Source organism: Peromyscus eremicus, chromosome 9, assembly GCF_949786415.1.
Source record: "Peromyscus eremicus chromosome 9, PerEre_H2_v1, whole genome shotgun sequence".
NCBI classification, from domain to species: Eukaryota; Metazoa; Chordata; class Mammalia; order Rodentia; family Cricetidae; genus Peromyscus; species Peromyscus eremicus.
The window spans coordinates 78,674,434-78,695,728 of NC_081425.1; the positions used below are offsets into that span (position 1 = coordinate 78,674,434).

Consider the following 21,295-nt stretch of genomic DNA (forward strand, 5'->3'; position numbering starts at 1 on the left):
TGACGGTAGGGGGCGGGGGAGACGGAGGGGGAGGAGGAACAGGCTCCGCCCCTGGCCGAGCCTCCGGGGCCAGGGGCGGGGCTCGCGAGCGGGAGGGCGTGGCAAAAGCCAGGTAGGGCGGGGCTGAGGACTCGGAAGGAGGGGGCCGGGAGGGGATTTCTGTGCGGGAGTGAACTGGTAGGATGGGTGGAGGGGTCGGACGAGGGCGTGGGCAGGATTGGAGAATGGAAGATGGCATGGGAAACTGGAGGTGTAGAAGCAGGTGTAGAAGGGGGAGTAGGGAGGGACGAGATCTTGGTGGTGTGGGAAGGAGACCGCGGGTTATGTGAGGTCTGGTGAAGTGCTGCACGCAGACCGGCGAGGTTGCAGTTAATTGGGAACACTCTAAGGATGAATTTGGGTGTGGTGGATGTGGAGTTGAGAGAGCATTGCTGAGTGGTGTTGGACTCGGAGGGCGGGTCTTGGCTCCTGAGGCAGGTATAGGTGCTGTGATCAGGAAGAAGAATCAGGCTGAATCCTCATGTTGGGATAGGATAGAGGTTTGCTGGCTTGATGGTAAATGAAACATTAAGGAAATGGAAGGGTGGGATAGTTAAGCTTGGGAGACTTTCTAAAAGGTGATGTTAAGGTACCAGAAAAAACTTTATAATGGGGGGGGGGTATGGGAGAGAGGCTGCTTTTAATTTGCAAAAACATATTAGTAGTATCTCATCAGGACAGGTGATTCAGAGGATTAGGGAAAGTCTGCGGCTGTGAAGAACGTGGGCAGGACTGGGCAAAAGGTCTGGGTGGGTATAATTTGATGGACTGTGCCCTCAGTCTTCACTGAGCCAAGAAAGGTGTTTTGGAAACTCTCATTTGATAGGCTGGGGTTGCCTGGAGTAAACTTGAGCCAAGTCTTGAAGGTGTGGTAGGAACAGGGAAAGCACAGAGTGTCCTAGGAAGAGACCTGGAGGCTTGCTACCTTGGGCAAGGACATTTGGTAATTTTGAATTTGGTAGCACTTTGGTTTGGGCGGGGCTCAGGGAGTGATGGAAGCTGGCAGGGTAAGTGCAGAAGAAGGGTAGGTTAATGACCTTCTCTGCGCCATGGAGGATTTTTAACACCTGCCGTCGGGAGAGAGTGTTGACATGTGAGTGTAGTACAAGTTAGGAAGAGTCAGTGGTAAAGAAATACAGATGTCAGAAACAGGAGAAGAACCAGTGAATCAAGAGCACTTGGGGTGGGGGTACCAGGAAATTCCAGGTAAAGAGAGTTTACATGTGGAACTGTATGTCAAGAGGTAGAAGTAGCAAATGGAACTTAGTTGTGTTGGCATAGTGTTCTTTGTAGTCCAACAAACAGTGTATCCACACAACTCAAATGTAGGCATGCACATTTTGTGCATGTGGTGCATACAAGTGTGCACACGTTCAGAGGACAGGTAGGACAGAGTGTCTTCACCATCCCTCACTATCCCTTCCTCTAGCCTTGCCTTGATATAGGGTCTCTTACTGAACTGGAAACTGGCCATTTTTGTAGGCTGGCGATGTGCCAGTGAGTTTCTGGAGGCTGCCTGTCTCCACCCTCCATTGCTGGGATTACAGGCAATCTAAACCATGCTCAACTCTTTACATGGGTACTGGGGATTTGAACTCAGGTCCTCATGCTTTCAGAGCTGTGCTGCCTTAATAAATTGTATTTTTAGAAAGTACATCCTTCCTCTCATGCTAGTATACCCTAAATTTTCTGATGTAACTCTGAAATAAAATGTTTGATTGCTTCCTTATTATAAATTAATTACACATGTACCAAAATGAATTTGAGCTGTTTTGTTTTTAAGAAAGAATGGGTAAGGAACCTGTAACCTCAAGGTCAACTTTGGCTTTTGAGGTAAGCCTGGGTAGGTAAGACCCTGTGTTTAAATAAGCAAATCAATAAATAAGGAAAGAAAGTTTTAACTTAAATTTAGATCACATGGTCAGCTGAACTTTTGCCTTTTGCCTGCATCTGCGCCTCTGGGTGGATGCTTGGTGATTATAGTTTGTCTTATGGGCTAATGGACTGCTTGTGCATACAAGTGGAAGCTGTCAGACATAAGAGGTGAATGGGTGGAGGAAGTTTGATAAGTTATTATTATTATTTGGCTTTTTGAGACAGGGTTCTGTGTAATAGCTCTGGCTCTCCTGGAACTCTGTAGACCAGGCTGGCCCTGAGTGCTGGGATTAAAGGCATTTGCCATCATCACTTGGCTTGACAAGTTATTTTAATGTGCATCAGAAACTTGATGTTTTTAATGTTTATTTTGTGTGTGTGTGTCTGTGAGTGTAGTGTATATGTGGGTGTGTGCACGCTCACACGCTCTTGGACTGCTGCATCTTTGGAGGGGGTTGGTTTTCTTCACCACGTGGGTTCCAGGCCGTCAAATTCAGGCTGTCAGGCTTGCCAACAAGTACCTTTACCCGCTGAGCCTTCTCACTGCACTTTCCTTGGACATTTCACTTCCTGTTGTTAGAAAAGACTTAACAGAGGGTCTGGCTTGTAGTTTCCAAGCTAGTTCTGTGAGTATTCCACCTTTGATTTCCACATGCACAGGCACAGTTGCATTGTATCTAGAGAAGGCAATTGGTTAGGGAAGTAAGAACGTGTCGCTCATAGTGATTCTGCTTGTAGACTAGAAATAGGGCAGAGGGACATAATTTTTTTCTTTTTTTTTTTTTGGAGCTGAGGATCGAACCCAGGGCCTTGAGATTGCTAGGCAAGCGCTCTACCACTGAGCTAAATCCCCAACCCCTGAGGGATATTCATATCCTCTATTCCATTGTTGCTGAGTGTTGTTTCTGGTTTGGGGCAATAGCGAACAGAGTTGCTTGGAGCATCCCTACATGGCACATGGTGCACGTGTGTAAGTTTCTTCCTTCCTTCCTTCCTTCCTTCCTTCCTTCCTTTCTTTTTTCCTTTCTTTTTCTTTTTGGTTTTTTCAAGACAGGGTTTCTCTGTGTTGTTTTGGTGCCTGTCCTGGATCTCACTCTGTAGACCAGGCTAGCCTGGAACTCACAGAGATCTGCCTGCCTCTGCCTCCCGAGTGCTGGGATTGAAGGCGTGCGCCACCACCACCTGGCATGTGTAAGTTTCTTTAAGGTTTAATCACAAGAGTGGAATTGTGCTCTATAGGCAGGGCAATATATTCCCGTTGCTTCTCTGTCCTTTCCAACTCCTAGTCTTGTTAGCTTTTAATTTAATTTTTGTTTTGTTTTGTTTTTTTGAGATAGGGTTTCTCTGTGTAGCCCAGGCTGGTCTCAAACTCACAGACATCAGCCTGCCTCTGCCTCCTGAGTGCTGGGATTAAAGGTGTGCACCACCACTGCCCAGCTTAGATTTTAAAATTTTATGCAGTCTAGATTTTGAGTAGTAAGCAGGTTGAGTAGCTTCTCATGTATTAGTATCTTTGGCTTTCCTCATTTGTAAAATTTCCACTCCATCCCCTCTTTTACTTTGGAACTTTTAGAACTGAGTCTTTTCTTACTACTTAGAGATTTTTTTTAATGTTGTTCTTTAACAGTTTGTTTACATTTATTTACTTTGTGTATGTGTGTATGGGGGTGTATGCATGCCATGTGGGTTCATGCACTGTGATTCATGTGGGAAGGTCAAGGGACAATTTTGGGAGTCAGTTCTCTCCTTCCACAGTCTAAGTCCCTGGATGGAACTCAGGTCCAGCTTAGCGGGTTTGATGGCAAGTACCTTTACCCTTTGCCACCACCTTGACCTGGAAGTTCTTTCTTTACGGTGAATACAAGTCCTTTGTCCAGTGTGTGTGTCACAATACCTTTTCTATGGTATGGCTTTCCTTTTCAGTCTTTATGACGTCTTTCAGTGAACTGAAGTTCTTAATCTTAATGGAGTCAGATTTATTGGTTTTTTTCTTTATGGGTAGTGCCTTTTTTGTGTCTTATTTTAAAGACTATTTCCCACCCTGAGGTCAAAAGTTGTTCTTCTGTGGAGTGTTATCTCCTGAAAGCTTTACTGACTTTTGTACGATGTGAGTAAAATCCACTCTTCCTGACCCCAGCCTCGGCCACTGCAAATCTACGCTGGCTTTTTCTTCACCTTTTTCTGTCCTCTGTCTTGACTCGTCTGCAGCCACAGCTAAGGGCCAGGTGCTACCTTCTCCAGTCTCTTAGGAGACATGGCCATGTAGACAGAAGTGCAGCCAGATTAGGTTTTACAGGCCTCCAGCTGACTGTATTACCCTTTTCCCTTTTACGAGCTAGCGTTTTATTGTGCTCCTGCTACGGCTTTGCTACCGTCCTTGCTTCTTTCATATCTGTTATCTCAGTGATTCCTCTTAATAGTTGTGTAAAACAGGCTTGTATTCTCATTTTTACACTTGAGAACCTGAGACGTAAATTGATTTACTAACATGCCCAGTATCCCACAGTTTAGGTAGCTAGCAAAGTGGAAACAGGACTGCAAACTCTCTAATGTACTTCTTTTTTTAAAACTTTGAGGCAAGGTTTCTCTGTATAACCTTGGTTGTCCTGGAGCTCACTCTGTAGACCAGGCTATCCTCGAACTCAGATCCACCTACCTATGCTCCTGCCTATGGTCTGAGTGTTGGGTCTAAAGGTGCATGCTACTATGTCCCGCTTCTAATACATTTCTTTTTAAGTCACACCAACTTGTCGAATAAGATTTCTGAAGCCTATTTTTAAAAACTTTATAACCAAAGAGATTTCCTTCCTTACCTTGTATTTAATTTTGGTTTGGGTGGTGGTGAGCATCTGTCTCAGAGCCTCTTACATGCCAAGTAAGTATTCTGTCACTGACTTATACCCTCAGTCCCAACCAACTTATAGGAATGTACCATCGTGCCTGACTCCCGACTTCATACTCTGAGGGTAACATGTCCTAACTAAGGCACATAGAGCTGTATATTGTGAACTTGGATAAAGTACATCTTTGTATGTCAGAGTAGCCAGTAGGCTTTATGTGGCTCCTGGATGAGTTAGAGACAGGCATACTGATCCCAGCTTCAGAAGCTGAGGCAGGAGGACCCAAGTACGTTCCCGGTGGGTATATATCATCATACCTGGCATGTGTTCACTTTCAAAAGTAGATTTATAGATCTCTTGACATTTGTTTTTTATTTATTTATTTATTTTTTCAATACATGGTCTCATTGTTTACCCTTTACTGGCCTGTAATTCAGAGACATCTATCTGCCTAAGTGCTGGGTCAGAGGGTGTATGTATATTACCATGGTCAGGTATTTTCTGCCGGCCAGTAGTGGTGCACCCTTTAATCCCAGGACTTGTGAGGCAGAGGCAGGCAGATCTCAGTGAGTTGGAGGCCAGCCTGGTCTACAAAGCGAGTTCCAGGACAGAGGAAAAAAAATTATTTCTCTCTCTCTCTCTCTCTCTCTCTCTCTCTCTCTCTCTCTCTCTCTCTCTCTCTGTATCTGTGCTGGACATGCTGTGGGAATCTGTTCTCTCCTCCACCATGTGGGTTATTAGGATCCAATTGAGGTGACAAGCACCCTTACCTCCTGAGCTGTTTTGAGTTTTAAAGGGACTGTCATTTGTTATCTAGGTATGTGGGGTGTCTGTCCTAAAGGAACCAGCCCAGTGTCCTGGAGTGACCTGCCTTTTCAGAACAGCCCTTTTATTTTAGTGTGTGCATGTATGTGGGTGCACATGTGTTTATAATTGGCAGGCCTGGAGGTGACAGTGGGTGTGCTGTTCTCCTCTGTTACCCTCTGCCTTATGTATTGAGACTTGGTCTCGTAATTGAATGCAGAGAGCTCACTGATAAGGGCTGGTCTGGCCAACTGGGCCACTGCTCCCACCTCTCTTTTTTGTGGTTTCTGGGGCGTGGGACAAGTGCTATACCTGGTCTCCTCAGCCTTAAGAATTATCTTTACAGTTCAGATTACTTCTTTTTTTAGAGACAGGATCTCATGTTATCTCAGGCTAGCCTTGAACTGTTCCTTCACCTTCCACCTCCCCAACGTTGGGATTACAGTCTTGCATAACACCCAGCAAATGATTTCTTAATTCATTGCTCTCTGTCATTAAAAACTGAGTAAAGCTGACTTGCAATTAGAGAGAAATTTAGGATTGAATAGAAAAATGTAAATGCTAGAAACACTCTAAATGTAGTTGATTATTTTTTAAGTGGAATGCTTAGTTATCATAATTACTAATCAGTGCTGGCTTCAAAGGCCTGCCGACTTGTGATGACTTTTCATCTTGCCTCAAATCCTCCCTTTTACAAGGGATCAGATTTCCTGTGATGTTCCTAACAGTGTGATTAAATTTTAGAGACTGAAACCATTGGGCACTTAAGTGCAGGAATGACTGTGCAAACCTAATTCATGGCTTCAACCAGGAGATTTGGGGCCTGTCCCTACTAATTTATGATGATGATGTTGAAACTAATCTTTGCTAGGGATTACGGAAGCCGTAATAGTTTATTGATGGTTCAGTTATTGTTTGTTGAAGCAGATTTACACAATTATAGTTTAATGACATAACAAGGGTATTGTCAACTAGGAGAGCATGACATGAAAACTTAAACTTACAATTCATATAATATGTATTAGTTGAAATGATAATTTTCATGGTGATTTAGCCTCTTAGAAATCCTTGGAAAACATTATTAACTTATGAATTGAAAACTCGCTGTTAATGAGTAGTGGGAAAGAACTTAGTATTCCTCTAAAAAGACGGAATTAGAAATTCAGCCGGCTAGCATGCATTGAGTGCCTGCTTTTGGACTTGTTGTTGCCTTGGACTTGTACATTCAATCTACACTAGATCGGTGTTTGGAGGGATGAAATACTGCTTGCTTTGGCTTTGTGTGTGTGTGTGTGTGTGTGTGTGTGTGTGTGTGTGTGTGTGTGTGTGTTGTCCCTGCATAGATGCACATGTGTTCCTTCCTTACCTATTTCATAGGTCACATTCAGATGTCACTGCCACATTTACTCATAGCTACCTTTCTCTTTCTCTTGTCTTCTCCCCCTCTCCCCAGTTTGTTTTGTTTTTGCTATGTAGCTCAACTGGACTCAGCCTGAGATCCTCTTGACTACCTACATGAGGATCCCAGTTCCTATGTAGTCCAGGCTGGCCTTGAACTTGAGATGCTCCTCTTGTGTCATCCTCCCAAATGCTGGGATTATAGGTGTCAGCCACCACACCATGAATTCAGGGCCAGCCTGGGCTTTATAGTGAGTTCCTTGACAGCCTAGGCTATAGTATCAGACCGTGTCTCAAAAAAAAAAAACCAAACCAAACCAACCAACCTCCAACAGGCATTGTGTCCCTCTTTTGATCCAGTAGTAGCCCCAGAAAGTTAAGCATGTGGAGATGAATCAACCATCAGTCCTGGTCCTGTGGTAGTGAATGAGAATGGATCCCATAGGCTCATACTTCTGAATGTGTGGTTCCCCATGGGAAGGATTCCGAGGTGTGGCCTTATTGGAGGCAGGGTGTCACTGGGGGCAGTCGCATTAGCCTTCTCTGCCTACTGTTTGCTGAGAAGGATGTAAGCTTTCAGCTACTGCTCCAGAGTCATGCTATCCTCCATGATGGCCATGGACTCTAATCCCTTTCAGCTACTGCTCCAGAGTCATGCTGTCCTCCATGATGGCCATGGACTCTAATCCCTTTCAGCTACTGCTCCAGAGTCATGCTGTCCTCCGTGATGGCCATGGACTCTAATCCCTTTCAGCTACTGCTCCAGTGTCATGTTCTCCACCATGATGGCCATGGACTCTAACCCTTTAGAACCATGAGTCCCAAACTAAATGCTTGCTTGCTTTTTTTCTTTTTTTCTTTCTTTCTTTCTTTTTTTTTTTTTTGGGCAGGGGGTTGGGGGTAGGAGAGCAAGGTTTCACAGTGTAGCTCTGGCTGTCCTGGAACTCTCTATGTAGACCAGGCTGCCCTCAAATTTATAGAGATCTGTCTGCCTCTGACTCCCAAGTGCTGGGATTAAAGGTGTGTACCCTTGTGGCCGGCTTAAATGCTTTCTTATATAAATTGCCTAGGTCGCACACGCCTTTAGTCCTAGCACTGTGAGGCAGAGCCAGGCGGATCTCTCTGAGTTCGAGGCCAGCCTGATCTACAGAGCGAGATCTAGGACAGGCACCAAAAAAAAAAAAAAAAAAAAAAAAAAATTGCCTAGGTCATGATGTTTTAATTATAGCAATTAAAAAGTAACCAAGACAGCTCCTAAGAATTGTATAATTGGTCAGTGCCATATGAGCATAATACAGAATGCACATAAATTTCAAAATGGGTAGAAAGCTGAAAGTGTCCAGCCACACAGATGTGTGGGGTTTGTTGGGGTGTTGGATGTTGATTGCACTGATCCATGAAGGATTTGATTTGGCAGGTATCTAAGTTCTGTATTGTTGTACTTATTTTCCTCTTGAGACGCTCTTGCTGTGTGGTCCGTGCTGGCTCCCTGGACTCTGGGTTTGAGTACGGGCGTGCTGTACTGTGTCAGGCTCTCAGCCTCATCTCTCCAGGTACAACTGAAGCACCCTGCGTGGGAGGGTGTCCCATCTTGGGATCCAGCAAGTTGACTTCAAACTCATGTAGCCAAGGATGACCTTGAACTTTTGATTTTCCTGTCTCTGAGTGCTGAGGTTACAAGTTTGTGCTAGCAAGCCTGGCTTTATGTAGTGCTGGGAATTGAACCCAAGGCTTTGTGCATAGTAAGCAGGCACCTCTGCCAATGGAGCTACATTCCCCAGTCCCTAGTCCCTAGTTCTTTGAGTGTTTTTTTTTTTTCTCTTTTGAGACAGGGTCTCATTCTATAGTTCTGGCTGTCCTGGAACTCACTATGTAGACCAGGCTGGCCTTGAACTAACAGAGATCCTCCTGCTTCTGCCTCTCCCAAGTGCTGGAATCAACAGCGTGTATCACTATGCCTGGCTTTGTTTTAGTTTTTAAAAACATTCTTTAGTAATTTGTGAAGTTAAAATGCATATAATTCATGTTATTATATATATATATATATATATATATATATATATATATATATATATATATATATAAATTTTAAGACAGGGTTTCTCTGTGTAGCTTTGCACCTTTCCTGGATCTCACTTGGTAGTCCAGGCTGGCCTTGAACTCACAGAGATCCGCCTGGCTCTGCCTCCCGAGTGCTGGGATTAAAGGCTATGCCACCATGTTATTATCATTTTTGAGGTAAGGTCTCAGTCTGTATCTCAGGCTAGCCTGAAACTCATTGTGTAGCCCAGGCTGGCCTTGAACGCTTGGCAAATGATAAATCCTAGTGATAAATATTTTATTTTTATTTTATTTTATTTTATTTTTTTGAGACAGGGTTTCTCTTTGTGTAGCTCTGGCTGTCCTGGAACTCACTCTGTAGACCAGGCTGGCCTCAAACTCACAGAGATCAGCCTGCCTCTACCTCCTGAGTACTGGGATTAAAGGTATGTGCCACCCACCACCCATCTAATATGAATGTTTTATAAAAATGTAGTTATAGGATATCTGACCTTCTGTGTCTAGTTTCTTTTACAGTGTAATGTGTTTCAGTGTTTATCCATATGTAGTAGTATATATCAGTCCTTAATTTTTCTTTTTTGTGGTTGAATAATCATGGAACTATTTCACCGCATTTTATCCGTTCTGCTATAAGTGGATGTTTGGACTCTTTGTACCTTTGGGTCTTGTGAACAGTGCAGTTAAGAACATGTTTTTGTTTGTATTGGTTGGAGAAGCTGTTCTCAGGTTTTTCAGGGATCTAGCATGAAGTGGACCTGTGGGATCATGGTAATTCTGTTTAGCTTTTTGAGGACTTACCAAGCAGTACTTGGTTACTTCTTAGTTGATTCCTGCATGTTCTGGTCTGCTGTGCTTCACCTTTCCCATAGCACTTGCCATAAGACTGGGTGTAGGGCAGGGATGTCGGGTCACTGCATATTCATTGTTCTTTAACTGGTACCATAACCTCATCTCCCAGTTTACATGTATGGGACTCAAGCAGATGTTCAGGGAAATAGATGTTTTCAGGACTTGTAAGGTGCCAACAACTCCATGTGGATAATGTCTGATGTCAGACAGTAGATGGTTATAAACCAAGGAGACTATTTTAAGCCTTGTGCTGCTTGGGTGTGGTGGGTGGTAATGGAGGAAAGAAGTGAAGGTTTCTTCCATGAGCAGCTTGTGCTGTATTGTGGAAGATATTGTTAGCATGTGATGATGCTCACTCAGTTTATATACTTTGAAAAAAAAAATCCTGGGGCTTATAAAAGTAAGAGAGCTAAAATTAGCAAGTCAAACCCAGGATGATAAGAGAATAAACTCTATTATTAACCTTTTGTTTTTCTTCCATTGTTTTTGGCACATCTGGAATCTCATGGCTCGAATGTTGTGACACTAATTTTAAAACAACACAGGCTTTGCTGCCGGCTTGGAGGAGGCCTAGGAGAGGGATATCTGGACTCTCCTTGTGCTGCCTCTGACATTTCTGGGTAGTTTTGAGATTTATGGAGTGCGGTGAGACTCAAAGCTCAGAGTTGGACCAAGCATTTCCTTAGATCTGTGTTGAATAACTTGGAATGAACGCTGTAAAGAGGGTTATAAGGCTGCAGATTCCAGTCTTGTCATTTGCTGATATATTTTAGCTAGAGATAAAATGCTTCGTAACCATAGAAAATAGAAGGATTAATTTGATGTGGTATGAGTCTTCTGAATTAATTTGGGATGACTTACTACCTTTTGGCAGCCTTTTACTTTAACTTTTAGGGTTTTTTGTTTGCTTGTTTTGTTTTTGTTTTTGTTTGTTTGTTTTTTTGAGACAGGGTTTCTCTGTGTAGTTTTGTTGCCTGTCCTGAATCTTGCTTTATAGACCAGCTGGCCTCAAACTCAGAGATTCGCCTGGCTCTGCTTCTGGTGTCATACGTCTTTCATGCTGGGACTAAAAACATATGACACCACTGCCCGGCAACTTTTAAGTTTTTAATAGAAAAAAAAGGAAAGAGAATAATGATTTTAGGGTTTTTGTTGTGACTGAATGTCCTGTCCACATCCAGCAAGTACTAGGACTCTGCAAAAGAGAGGTGGTGTGGGTAATTTTGAGTCGGGGGAGGGGGGGGGAATAATTTTTATGTGGCTTTTCAATGAATTATGCATTTTCCCTATAGATTTGTCTATTTAGTTTGATACAACTTAGGCCAAAATGAAATTGGTTTTCAGTGTATTCTTACTTGTGCCAATTTAGGGTGGGACCAGTGGGGTGGCGGAGACAGAGCAGCCGGGATTAAAAACTTTGCAGTTGATAATGTACACAGTAGATAATATGCTAGCTGAGGACTGGCCACAGGTTAGAGATTTCTGATCGGTCCTCTTCCTAGCTGTATATACTTTTTAAAACACTTGTAGCGGAGAGCTGCTGAGTTGCATCTGCTCCTGCCTAACTAACTGTTGGTTGGTGTCAGGTGACAGCTAATTTTGAGATTCAGTGGAGGAGAGGGGTTTGTGCTGGTGACCGGGGAGGAGAGAGGAGGCTTAAGGTTGTCTGGTTGTTTTGTTTAAGACTAGGATACAGGTCTTTAGGATTTCTCTTTTTGTCTCTTGGTCTTTGAAGGGAAAATGATCACTGTGCCCTCACCTGAGGCTTTGTGGAACTGGTGTGTCTTTCTCTCAGGGAACGCTGACCACAATAATTTACAAGTATGTCGGTGCCTTTGGACACATAGCTAGTGCTGATATTCAGGGAAAGAAGAGTCCCTTGTTGAGTCGTTTGTACCTGATGCTCTCACCGCTGAAGTGGTATGTTTGCCCGCCATGTGTTCATTTCATGATAGGATTCTTTTCTTTTTCTTTTGTTTTTTGGGGACAGTGTTTCTCTGTATAACAGCCCTGGCTGTCCTGGAACTCACTTTGTAGATCAGGTTGGCTTGAACTCATAGAGATCTGCCTGCCTCTGCCTCCCAAGTGCTAATAGGACTCTCTTTTAAGGGGCTGCCACAAACCTACTTTTTTTTTTTTTTCAAGACAGAGTTTCTCAGTGTAGCTTTGCTCCTTTCCTGGAACTCACTCTGTAGCCCAGGTTGGCCTTGAACTCACAGAGATCCACCTGGCTCTGCCTCCCTAGAGCTGAGATTAAAGGCGTGCTCAACAACCACCCGGCACAAACCTACTTTTAGATTTGGAGACTGGGTTCACATCCACCAGAATTAAAGTGACTTGGAGATTAGCAGGACCTCTGACCGTTCATGATTCTGAACTTAAAACTTTAGTTTTCTTTATTCTTGTTTGTGTGGCTGTGTGCCACAGAGGACAGCTTTCAAGAGCCAGTTAGTTCTGTCCTTCTACTTCTGTGTGGCCTTAAGATGGAACTAGGGTGGCTAGACATGGTGGCAAGCACCCGCTGAGCCCTCTCCCCAGCCCACAATGTAATCCTACTGCAAATGCAGATACTCTGTGAAAAGGAATTTGGAGAAGAGTCAGTTTTTTTTTTTTTTTTAAAAGTAAAATGTACTTTTGTTGTTGTTTTTCAAGATAGGGTTTCTCTGTGTAGCTTTGGAGTCTGTCCTAGAACTTGCTCTATAGACCAGGCTGGCCTCGAACTTAGAGATCCGCCTGGCTCTGCCTCCTAAGTGCTGGGATTAAAGGTTTGCGCCACCACCATCTGGCCAAAATGTACTTCTTTAAGCACTTTCCCAGGACTTCTGTTTCCTACTGTGGATTTCATATTTGCAAGTATTCTTCAGTGGTTTGAGCCGAGTGACCATATCACCAAATGCTCACTGGTAGCTCACTGTGGCTGTTTTTGGAGAGGGGTTTTATGAGAGATGAGCTGTGAGATGGTTGCTGACTTAAGGGATGTCCTTATGCCCAAATAAACATTTACTTACTTTCTTTCTTTTTTTCTTTTTTCTTTCTTTTTTTTTTGGGGGGGGGAAGGGGGTGCAGATTTGCAGATTTGCCTTAAGACCTGGACAGTCTTCATTTTATTTTTATTTATTTATTTATTTATTTATTTATTTATTTATTTATTATTTATTTATTTATTTATTTGTCATAGACTGTTAAAACATTTGGAGTTCCAATTCTGGTATTTTCCCCTATTTAATTACACTTTTAAGATATAAAGTGTCAGTATTGCTGAAATGTGTTTATTGGATGTGGATGGTTATTTTTTTGGTGTGGATACTGATTGTGGTAAAAGCCTGTCAGGAATGTATATTTTGGGTGTGTATTACTTGAGAAATATATTTTACTTTACTGAATATTCTTTTGCTTATGTATCTAATATGCCTAAAAGCAACTTTGTGTTGCTGGACACTCTCCATGACATCTTCTCATCTGCTTCCTATAGGTGTGTTTGTAGGGTCAAATCAAATTAGTTGTGATTCCTCCTGAATAAATGATGCAAGATGAACTATTCCTTGGACACAGTGAAATGTCTTCTAATGAAATTCTTCTCCAGACCATTTCACTTTGGAAAGATGTTTCCTGCTGTACACATTGACCAGGGATGCTTCTTGCTTCCTGTGTGGCTATGCATGGCGAGTAAACAGTTTGATCCCTAAGCACAGTGCTCTAGGTCTAGCGTCTGTCAGTGATTTATGTAACGGCACAAGATGGAGTGTGTACTAGATTTGCAGATGACAGAGTCAAGCTCAGGCAGTCTTCGGCAGGTTAGAAGGTAGTTTAGAACAACTTTGAATTCCAGCATTTAAAAAGCCAGGGGTGGTGGTGTACACCTGTAAACTCAGCATTTGGGAAGCTGAGGCAGAAGGTTTTGAGTGAGTTCAAGATTAGCTTGGACTACACAGTGAGTGTCAAACTAGCCAGAGCTAGCAAGACCTTGTGTTAAAAATAAACACCAAAAAGAACTATAAGAATTAAAAAAAAATAGCATTTCAATTTCTGTAAGGAGGTCTGGAAAGGTTTGGTTTGACAGCATCTTTGAAAAAAGAGCTGGGCATTTGGTTGGGGTGCGTGCTCAGCACGGCCAGCCAGTATGACAGGACTAATAAGGGAGGAGTTCCTGTAATTTTGGGTTGCACTTTTAACTGAAGAACCCCTGGACTGTGGGCTTTTAAGGTAGACGTTAGCAGAAGTAGTGAGCAGCCTCAGGCAGCTGTGCTTAGAGACCTGGGCTATGTAAGGGGGTGAAGGAGCTAGGATGCCGGGTTTAAGGGCGGGCTTAGAGGTAGAGGAGGGGTGGGTTGGTAGTGTTTTTGGTTTCTTTAAACGGTTTTAATTTTAAATTAACTCTTTTTCAATTTCATCTTTTATATGCATTGGTGTTTTGCCTGCATGTCTGTGTGAAGGTGTCAGATCCCCTGGATCCCCGGCTATTGGTAGTTTTTTGAGATTCTTACTTTCAAATATTTGAAGGCTCGCCATATTGAAGAAATAGTAAAATGCCTTGGGATTGTTCCTGGGACTAGTGTGTTGAGATCCCAGGGAGGTGGAGGCTTGTTCCTGGTGAGCAAGAAATTATTATGGTTGCGGTTGCCTCCAAAGGTGATGGATTTTCAACCACAGCGAGTATTTAAGTGAAGTTTTGGTGGCCTGTTAGTGATATTGGATAAAGATCTGTTACTGGGCAACTGAAAGTTGGTCTGGATGACCTCTAAGGTCTCATCAGCTCCAGGTTTCTAAATCTTAGAAGGGAAACATAGGGAACCGTCTGTACCATTCTGTAGGGAATCCTTTTTCAGGCCGTTGGGTCAGGAGTTGAGCAGGCCAATTTTGCAGCAACGGCAGTGTCTGTGTGCAAATGTTACATCCTTCAGTATCTAAAGAGTTTGAAATTTCTCTTGTTAGGTATATACCTAAATGACCAACGATAAAAACTTTAATTAATTTTGTGTTTCATGAGACCCTGTTCAAAGTCTGTAGACACTGAATTTAGTAGACATATATTATAATAGATCTCTGGCTGAATGTTAAGTGCCATATGCAATGGATCCTGAACAATCCTGGAGGTGATGTCTAATCATCCCCCCTTAGCTATGGTTTCTGTTATCGTCAGTTATAAGTATTGCATGGAAACTTCTTTATAACTTTTAAAATAACCTTTATTAGGGGCTAGAGAGATGGTTTAGTGGTTAAGAACACTGACTGGTCTTCCAGAGGACCCAGGTTCAATTTCTAGCATCCACATGGCAGCTCACAGCTGCTTGTAACTCCAGTTCCAGGGGATCTGATGTCCTCACACAGAATATATACAGGCAAAACACTAGTGCACATTAAATAAATAAATAAATCTAGAAAAAAAAACTTTATTGTAGTATATTAGGGTGTCCCCCCCCCCCCCCCCCCCCCGAGACTTTCTCCATGTAGTTTTGGTGCCTGTCCTGGATCTCACTCTGTAGACCAGGCTGGCCTCAAACATAGAGATCCACCTGGCTCTGCCTCCCGAGTGCTGGGATTAAAGGCGTGCACCACTGCCACCTACCTTGTTTTTTTTTTTTTTAAATTTAATTTAATTGTTGTTAATGAGTATTGTACCTGATTTGTAAATTAAAGTTTATTGTTTGTATATAGGTGCAGGGAAATAAACAACTAAACAGTAATAAATATATACCAGGTGCAGTATCTCTGTTCCAGGCCTCTATTGGGGGACTTGGAACTTGTCCCCATGGGTCAGTAGGAAAGTGACTCAAGGCTTGGGGTCACTTCACTTGGTACTTCATTAGGCTTTAATAGAGCTAGGGTGCAGAACTAGCTGAAGCAGGTGAGAACAGTTGGGCTGGGCGTCTGAAATAATGGCCCTTGAGCAATGTGTGCTATTGATTGTTATATCTTTGAGCCTTTTACTTTTACAGTTGTGTAGACAATCACATGTCTTGTTTCTTGGTTGGTTGTTTGGACAAGAAGACAGTTTTACGGAGCTGAGACAGGCCTTCCTGCCACCTCTTTCAAATGCTAGGATCGCAGACTTGTGCCATCACATCTCACCTAGCAAAATGATGGTTTTTTTTGGACACACTGTCAACTTGATAGAAAGGTTGAAGATTTAGATGTTACCTGAGAGCAGGAGGTCTACTCCAGTTCCAAGGCCAGGATTGTACTCACTGCCAGATTGGAGAGCAGAAGTCTGTGAGAGCTCTGCTGCCCTGGCCAGATGGAGTCAGATTTGTGGGGATTTTCTTTCTGTTGAGGTGTAGAATGAGCTGGAACAGGTGTTAAGATAACTAGAACACTGCATTATTTAAAGGTGAAGGGTTATGTTACTGTATTAGTTTCACCTGGCTAACCTGTGCAGCAGAAGGTCTCCCACACAGATGCTACACAGAGCAGAGCATCAAAGTGTCTTGATTCCCTACAAATAGCTGGGCAGGGAATTTTCTTAGGTGTGAGTCTTGGGAAATACCTTACTTGGCTCAACTCAAGATTATTGTATTTTTTCTTAAGTTTTTGTTTCTTTTGAGACAGTTTCACTATGTAGCTATTGGCTGGCTTGGGACTGTCTGTGTAGACGAGGCTGTCTTCAAACTCATAGCGATTTGCCTGCCTCTGCCTTCTGGGTGTTGGAATCAAAGACATACATTATCATTCCTGGCTTGTATTCAACTTTGTAGATATTTGTGATAGACATTTTCCCACATTTTAATGGTTTATTTTGTGCTTTAAGGAACGAGGGGCAGCACATACCACAACATGTACATGGAGGTCAGAGGACAACTTTGGAGAGTCAGGGCTTTCCTTTCACTTTGTGGGTCCCAGGGATTGAACGAACTCAGGTTGTCAGTGCTGGGGCAGGTGCCTTTACCTGCCAAGCCCTCTCCTGGGTTCATGGATTGCATTATTTATATAACTTAGATGCAGTCTCTTAAATGCTCTTTAAGTTGTTGCATGTAAGTACAGAAAATCCTTTAAAAACTCCTCTGTAGATTGTGACCAGTATCTGGTTGGACAGTGTCATCCCTGGCTGGGTTGCACAGTACTGCCTGCCTGTGTGTTATTTTGCATCTGAAAAAAGTAATACTGAAGAATCTTATTATTATTAGAAGTTCCGGTATTAAGAGCCTTTTCTCTCCTTTTTTTGTCCTCTAAGGTCTTGATTTCCTAAAGATGTCTTTCACTTGAAGAGTGCTGTCTTTCCCATTGGTGAACTAAGACAACTGTCAACATTGCCTGGCTATCCTCTTCGTCACTTAAGGATGGTTGTCTCTAAGATGTTGCTTGGCATGGGCTGGGATCCTCTGCCTGTTTGTTGAATTGTGACTTTCGAATGTGCAGGTTGTGTTAAGTACAAGGAGAACCTCTATGGGTAACGTCTGTGTTGGAGAAGCCATTTGTCAACCATGGTAAAACTCGCAAACCCACTTTACACAGAGTGGATTCTTGAAGCGGTGCAGAAAATCAAAAAGCAAAAGCAGCGGCCCTCGGAAGAGCGAATCTGCCATGCCGTCAGCACGTCCCACGGCCTGGATAAGAAGACAGTCTCCGAGCAGCTGGAGCTCAGTGTTCAGGATGGCTCCGTTCTCAAAGTCACCAACAAAGGCCTTGCTTCGTATAAGGACCCAGACAACCCTGGGCGGTTCTCATCAGTTAAACCAGTCACTTTCCCCAAGTCAGCCAAGGGCTCCAAAGGACCGTGCAGCGATCTACGCAATGTGGATTGGAACAGACTTCTAAAGAGAGCAATCGAAGGCCTTGAGGAGCCAAATGGCTCCTCCTTGAAGAACATCGAGAAGTATCTCAGAAATCAGAGTGATCTCACAGGCACCATCAACCACCCAGCCTTTCAGCAGAGGCTGCGACTAGGGGCCAAGCGTGCTGTGAACAATGGGAGGTTACTGAAGGAAGGACCACAGTACAGGGTCAATTATGGGAGCTCAGATGGCAAAGGGGCGCCCCAGTACCCCAATGCTTTTCCATCCTCACTCCCGCCCGTCAGCCTTCTACCCCACGAGAAAGACCAGGTGAGTGGAAATACTGATGTCTTAACTTAACTTACACTTCCATTTAGGTTGTTCCATGTACACTTCATGTGGACAAGTGGTCCTCAACCTGTGGGTCGTGACCCATTTGACAAACCTCTGTCTCCAGAAATATTTATACTACAATTCATAATGGTAGCAAAATTACAGTTGGGAAGTAGCAGTGAAAATAATGTTACGGTTGGGCGTCACCACACCATTAATTTAATATAAGGAACTATATTAAAGGTCGCAGCTTTAGGAAGGTTGAGAACCACTGCTGTGGATGAAAGTTGTGAATGGAGTTGCAGGAGATTAGTTGTTTCTGCCTTGAAGCTGGCTTCTGTATTTTATGTTAGGGTGTTTCACAGCATGATTCTTTACGTCATTTTATGACGTATTGAGGGCTTCCTTAGTAGTTAGGAGTTAATATAATACTCACGTGACTTGTTTTGTGCTGTAATTGCTAGATAAACTTTAATCCACCTTCCTGAAGCCTGAGAAAGGAAATTGTGGGGTTTCCCTTCCCTTATTTGTAGAGAAGAAAAACCTCCATACCTATTTTAAAATTGATAACCTTTGCGTTTTGGGAGGTATTATGTGACCTGAATCCCTACAGCTTCAATTTAAAGCCATTTATTGTCAAGTGGTCAGTGGGTGTAGGCGAATGTTTATTTTGTCTTGTTTGGTGTCTTTGTTAAAAAAAAAAAGGTTAATTTGCATTTATTTATCTATTTATGTTTGTGTGTGTGTGCGTGCACGCGTGCGTGCCCACAAGTCGCGGTGTGCATGTGGAGGAGGTCCGGGACAGTTGCAGGAGTCAGTTTTCTCCTTCCACTCTGTAGGCCCTGTTGATCAAGCTCAGGTTGGTAGGGATGGTAGCAAGCACCTTTACTCGTGAGCCATCTCGCTGGCCCAATGCTTTGTGTTATTTTGATGGCATTATAAGTACACAGCCGAATTCTGTTGCTGCCAAGATTTTGAGCCTTCAGTTGGGTATGATTTTCTTGGTTTTGTTTCAGGTGTACTGAATTAATCTTCCAAAGTCAAACTGAAGTAGAATGGCAGATTGTTTGTAAATCAAGCCCCTCCAGTTTTTGCATTCCTTTACTGTCTTTTGGCTAAGTATAGTCATTGATCACATTAACCATTTTTATTTAAAAAGTTTAAAAACGACATTAACCATTGTTAGTAGGAAGTAATGGTGCCTGTGAACTGCATGTTGAGAAATGGTTGATTCCTGGGCTCTGGGAGATGATGAGGCCCTGGATTCTGGCTCAGCTCCTGGGACTTCAGTGTGAGAGACGCTGGTTTGCTTCTGTTCTTTGGGTACGAAAAACCCATGATGTAGGCCCTATTCCACTTTGTGCTTAGCTGGTGAGGGGCCCAGCTCTAGAAGCTGAGTAAGACCAGGTCTGTGCACCGGTATCTGAAGTCTAGAATGGATTTCTTAACTGGATTTGTGCCTTCTTGGTCTTCCACAACATTTATTTATCCATTGATGGTGGTTGTATTTGTATCAAAAAATGAAGTAAACTGTGAAATTTTCTTCCTAATAACTTTATTTTAAAAATTACAGAAAATTGACTAATTTAAATTCCTGAACACAGTCATTTAGGCACTTCTGTTTCTCCTTAAAACATTTAAAATTTTTTATTTATTGTTATTATTTATTTAGAGACAGTATTTCACTATGTAGCTCTGGCTGTTCTGGAACTGTATATGTAGACCAGACTGGCCTCAAACAGAGACCTGCCTGTTTTTGCTTCTGAGTGCTGAGGTTAAAGATGTGAGCCACTACTGGGTGTGAGAGCCACAATGCCCAGCTCTGTAAATATTTTAGTAAAAGCATATATATATACACACATATACACACACATATATATGTGTGTGTGTGTGTGTGTGTGTGTGTGTGTGTGTGTGTGTGAACATATGTGTCATAAAGTTCCCGAGAGCCATTTCTTCATAAGTTTGGTTATCTTTGTTCTTTACTCTCAGCCATGCAAGTTTTCTAATTACCAGGTATATGGGTCTAAGTTCACGCACTGTGGCCTGTGTAGTGTCTTCAAGAATAATTGTTTCTCCCAGAGGCATTTTTCCTTGTGCTGGAGGAGTCAGGGCAGATTCTCCATAGCGCCTCTCCTTCTCTGCAACCTTGCTCACCATTTCTTGCTCACTTTATCATTTTTCTTCAGGCATCATCGGTACAGAACTATTTTTAGTCTAAAGGGAAATTCATGTGTGAAGTGTCTAGAATTGAGACCAGAGTGGCTTCTTGCTTAGCATGCAATTGCTGCTCTCTCTAGGATATAGATCCTTAAACTGTCTGGTTAGCATCATTATTTAACAAGGAAAGCCGAGAAAATGTGCTCTGGATATTTAATTGATGAAGTCTGGGGATTAATTGTATCAAGTAATCATAATACATTTTTGGTGGTATTTTATCACTGAGCTATCTATCTAGCCTCAAATGGTTATATATATATATTTTCTTATTTTTTAGGTGGGGCTCGTTATGTGTGTAGCCCAGACTGTCTTGGAACTCACTAGTTACCACAGAGAGGCCTCAAAGTCTTTTTTTTTTTTTGAGACAGGGTCTTACTATACAGTCCTGGCTGGCCTTGAACTTGCAGAGATCTGCCTGCTTCTGCCTCCTGAGTGCTGGGATTAAAGGTGTGCACCACCACCTGGCTTTCTTTTTTGTAAATGTTGAATACCTTCCTCTGTTGCTCTCCACTGTAAAATTTTTGAGACAGGATCTCTCCCTGAACCTAGAGCTCACTGATTTGGCTACATGGGTTGTCCAGAGAGCTCCAGGGATCCTCCTTTCTCCACTGGCTCAGAGCTAGGGTTACAGATGTCCATCCACTGCTCCCAGCCTCGTACGTGAGTGCTGGGGATCTGAACTCAGATCCTTGTCTTTGTGTGGTGTGAGTACTTTACCCACTAAACCATTTTCCTCCCTGTCCCCAGTTTTGTAACATATCGAGATACTGTTTCACTCAGTTGCCCTGGTTGGCTTTGAAGTTTTGACCCTCCTGTCTTAGCCTCCCTAGGAGCTGGAATTTCAGGTGAACATCGTGCTTGGCAGAACTTAGGATAGGATTGGAAACTGTTCCAAGATGGTGCAATCTTAACTATAGTTTGAAATAATGTCTTTCAAAGAAGCTGCTACTGTGATTGCTTTTGAGTCATTGAATGTCATTGTAAAAGAGAACATAAAAATAACAGCTAATGTTTTATAAGTATAAATGCTGGCCTCTTCCGAGTAGTTCACACTTACCTCTTGACTCATAGTTACTGGGAGGGAGGCAGAGTATTGTTCTGCTTTGCCAGATGAAAAACTGAGGTGCAACGCTTAAGCAATTTGTCCAAGGTCAGTAGAGCAGGTGA

General features: G+C 42.9%; 1 protein-coding gene across 1 annotated transcript in view; it reads left to right on the forward strand.

Annotated features, from left to right (window-relative positions):
- Positions 1-21,295, forward strand: part of Kat6b (lysine acetyltransferase 6B) — a 212,897-nt gene that overhangs the window by 26,323 nt on the left and 165,279 nt on the right. The window contains exon 3 of the mRNA XM_059273847.1: positions 17,035-17,905. Coding sequence (XP_059129830.1) covers positions 17,285-17,905 — 621 coding nt within the window. The 5' untranslated portion in view covers positions 17,035-17,284. The remainder of the gene's footprint in view (positions 1-17,034; positions 17,906-21,295) is intronic.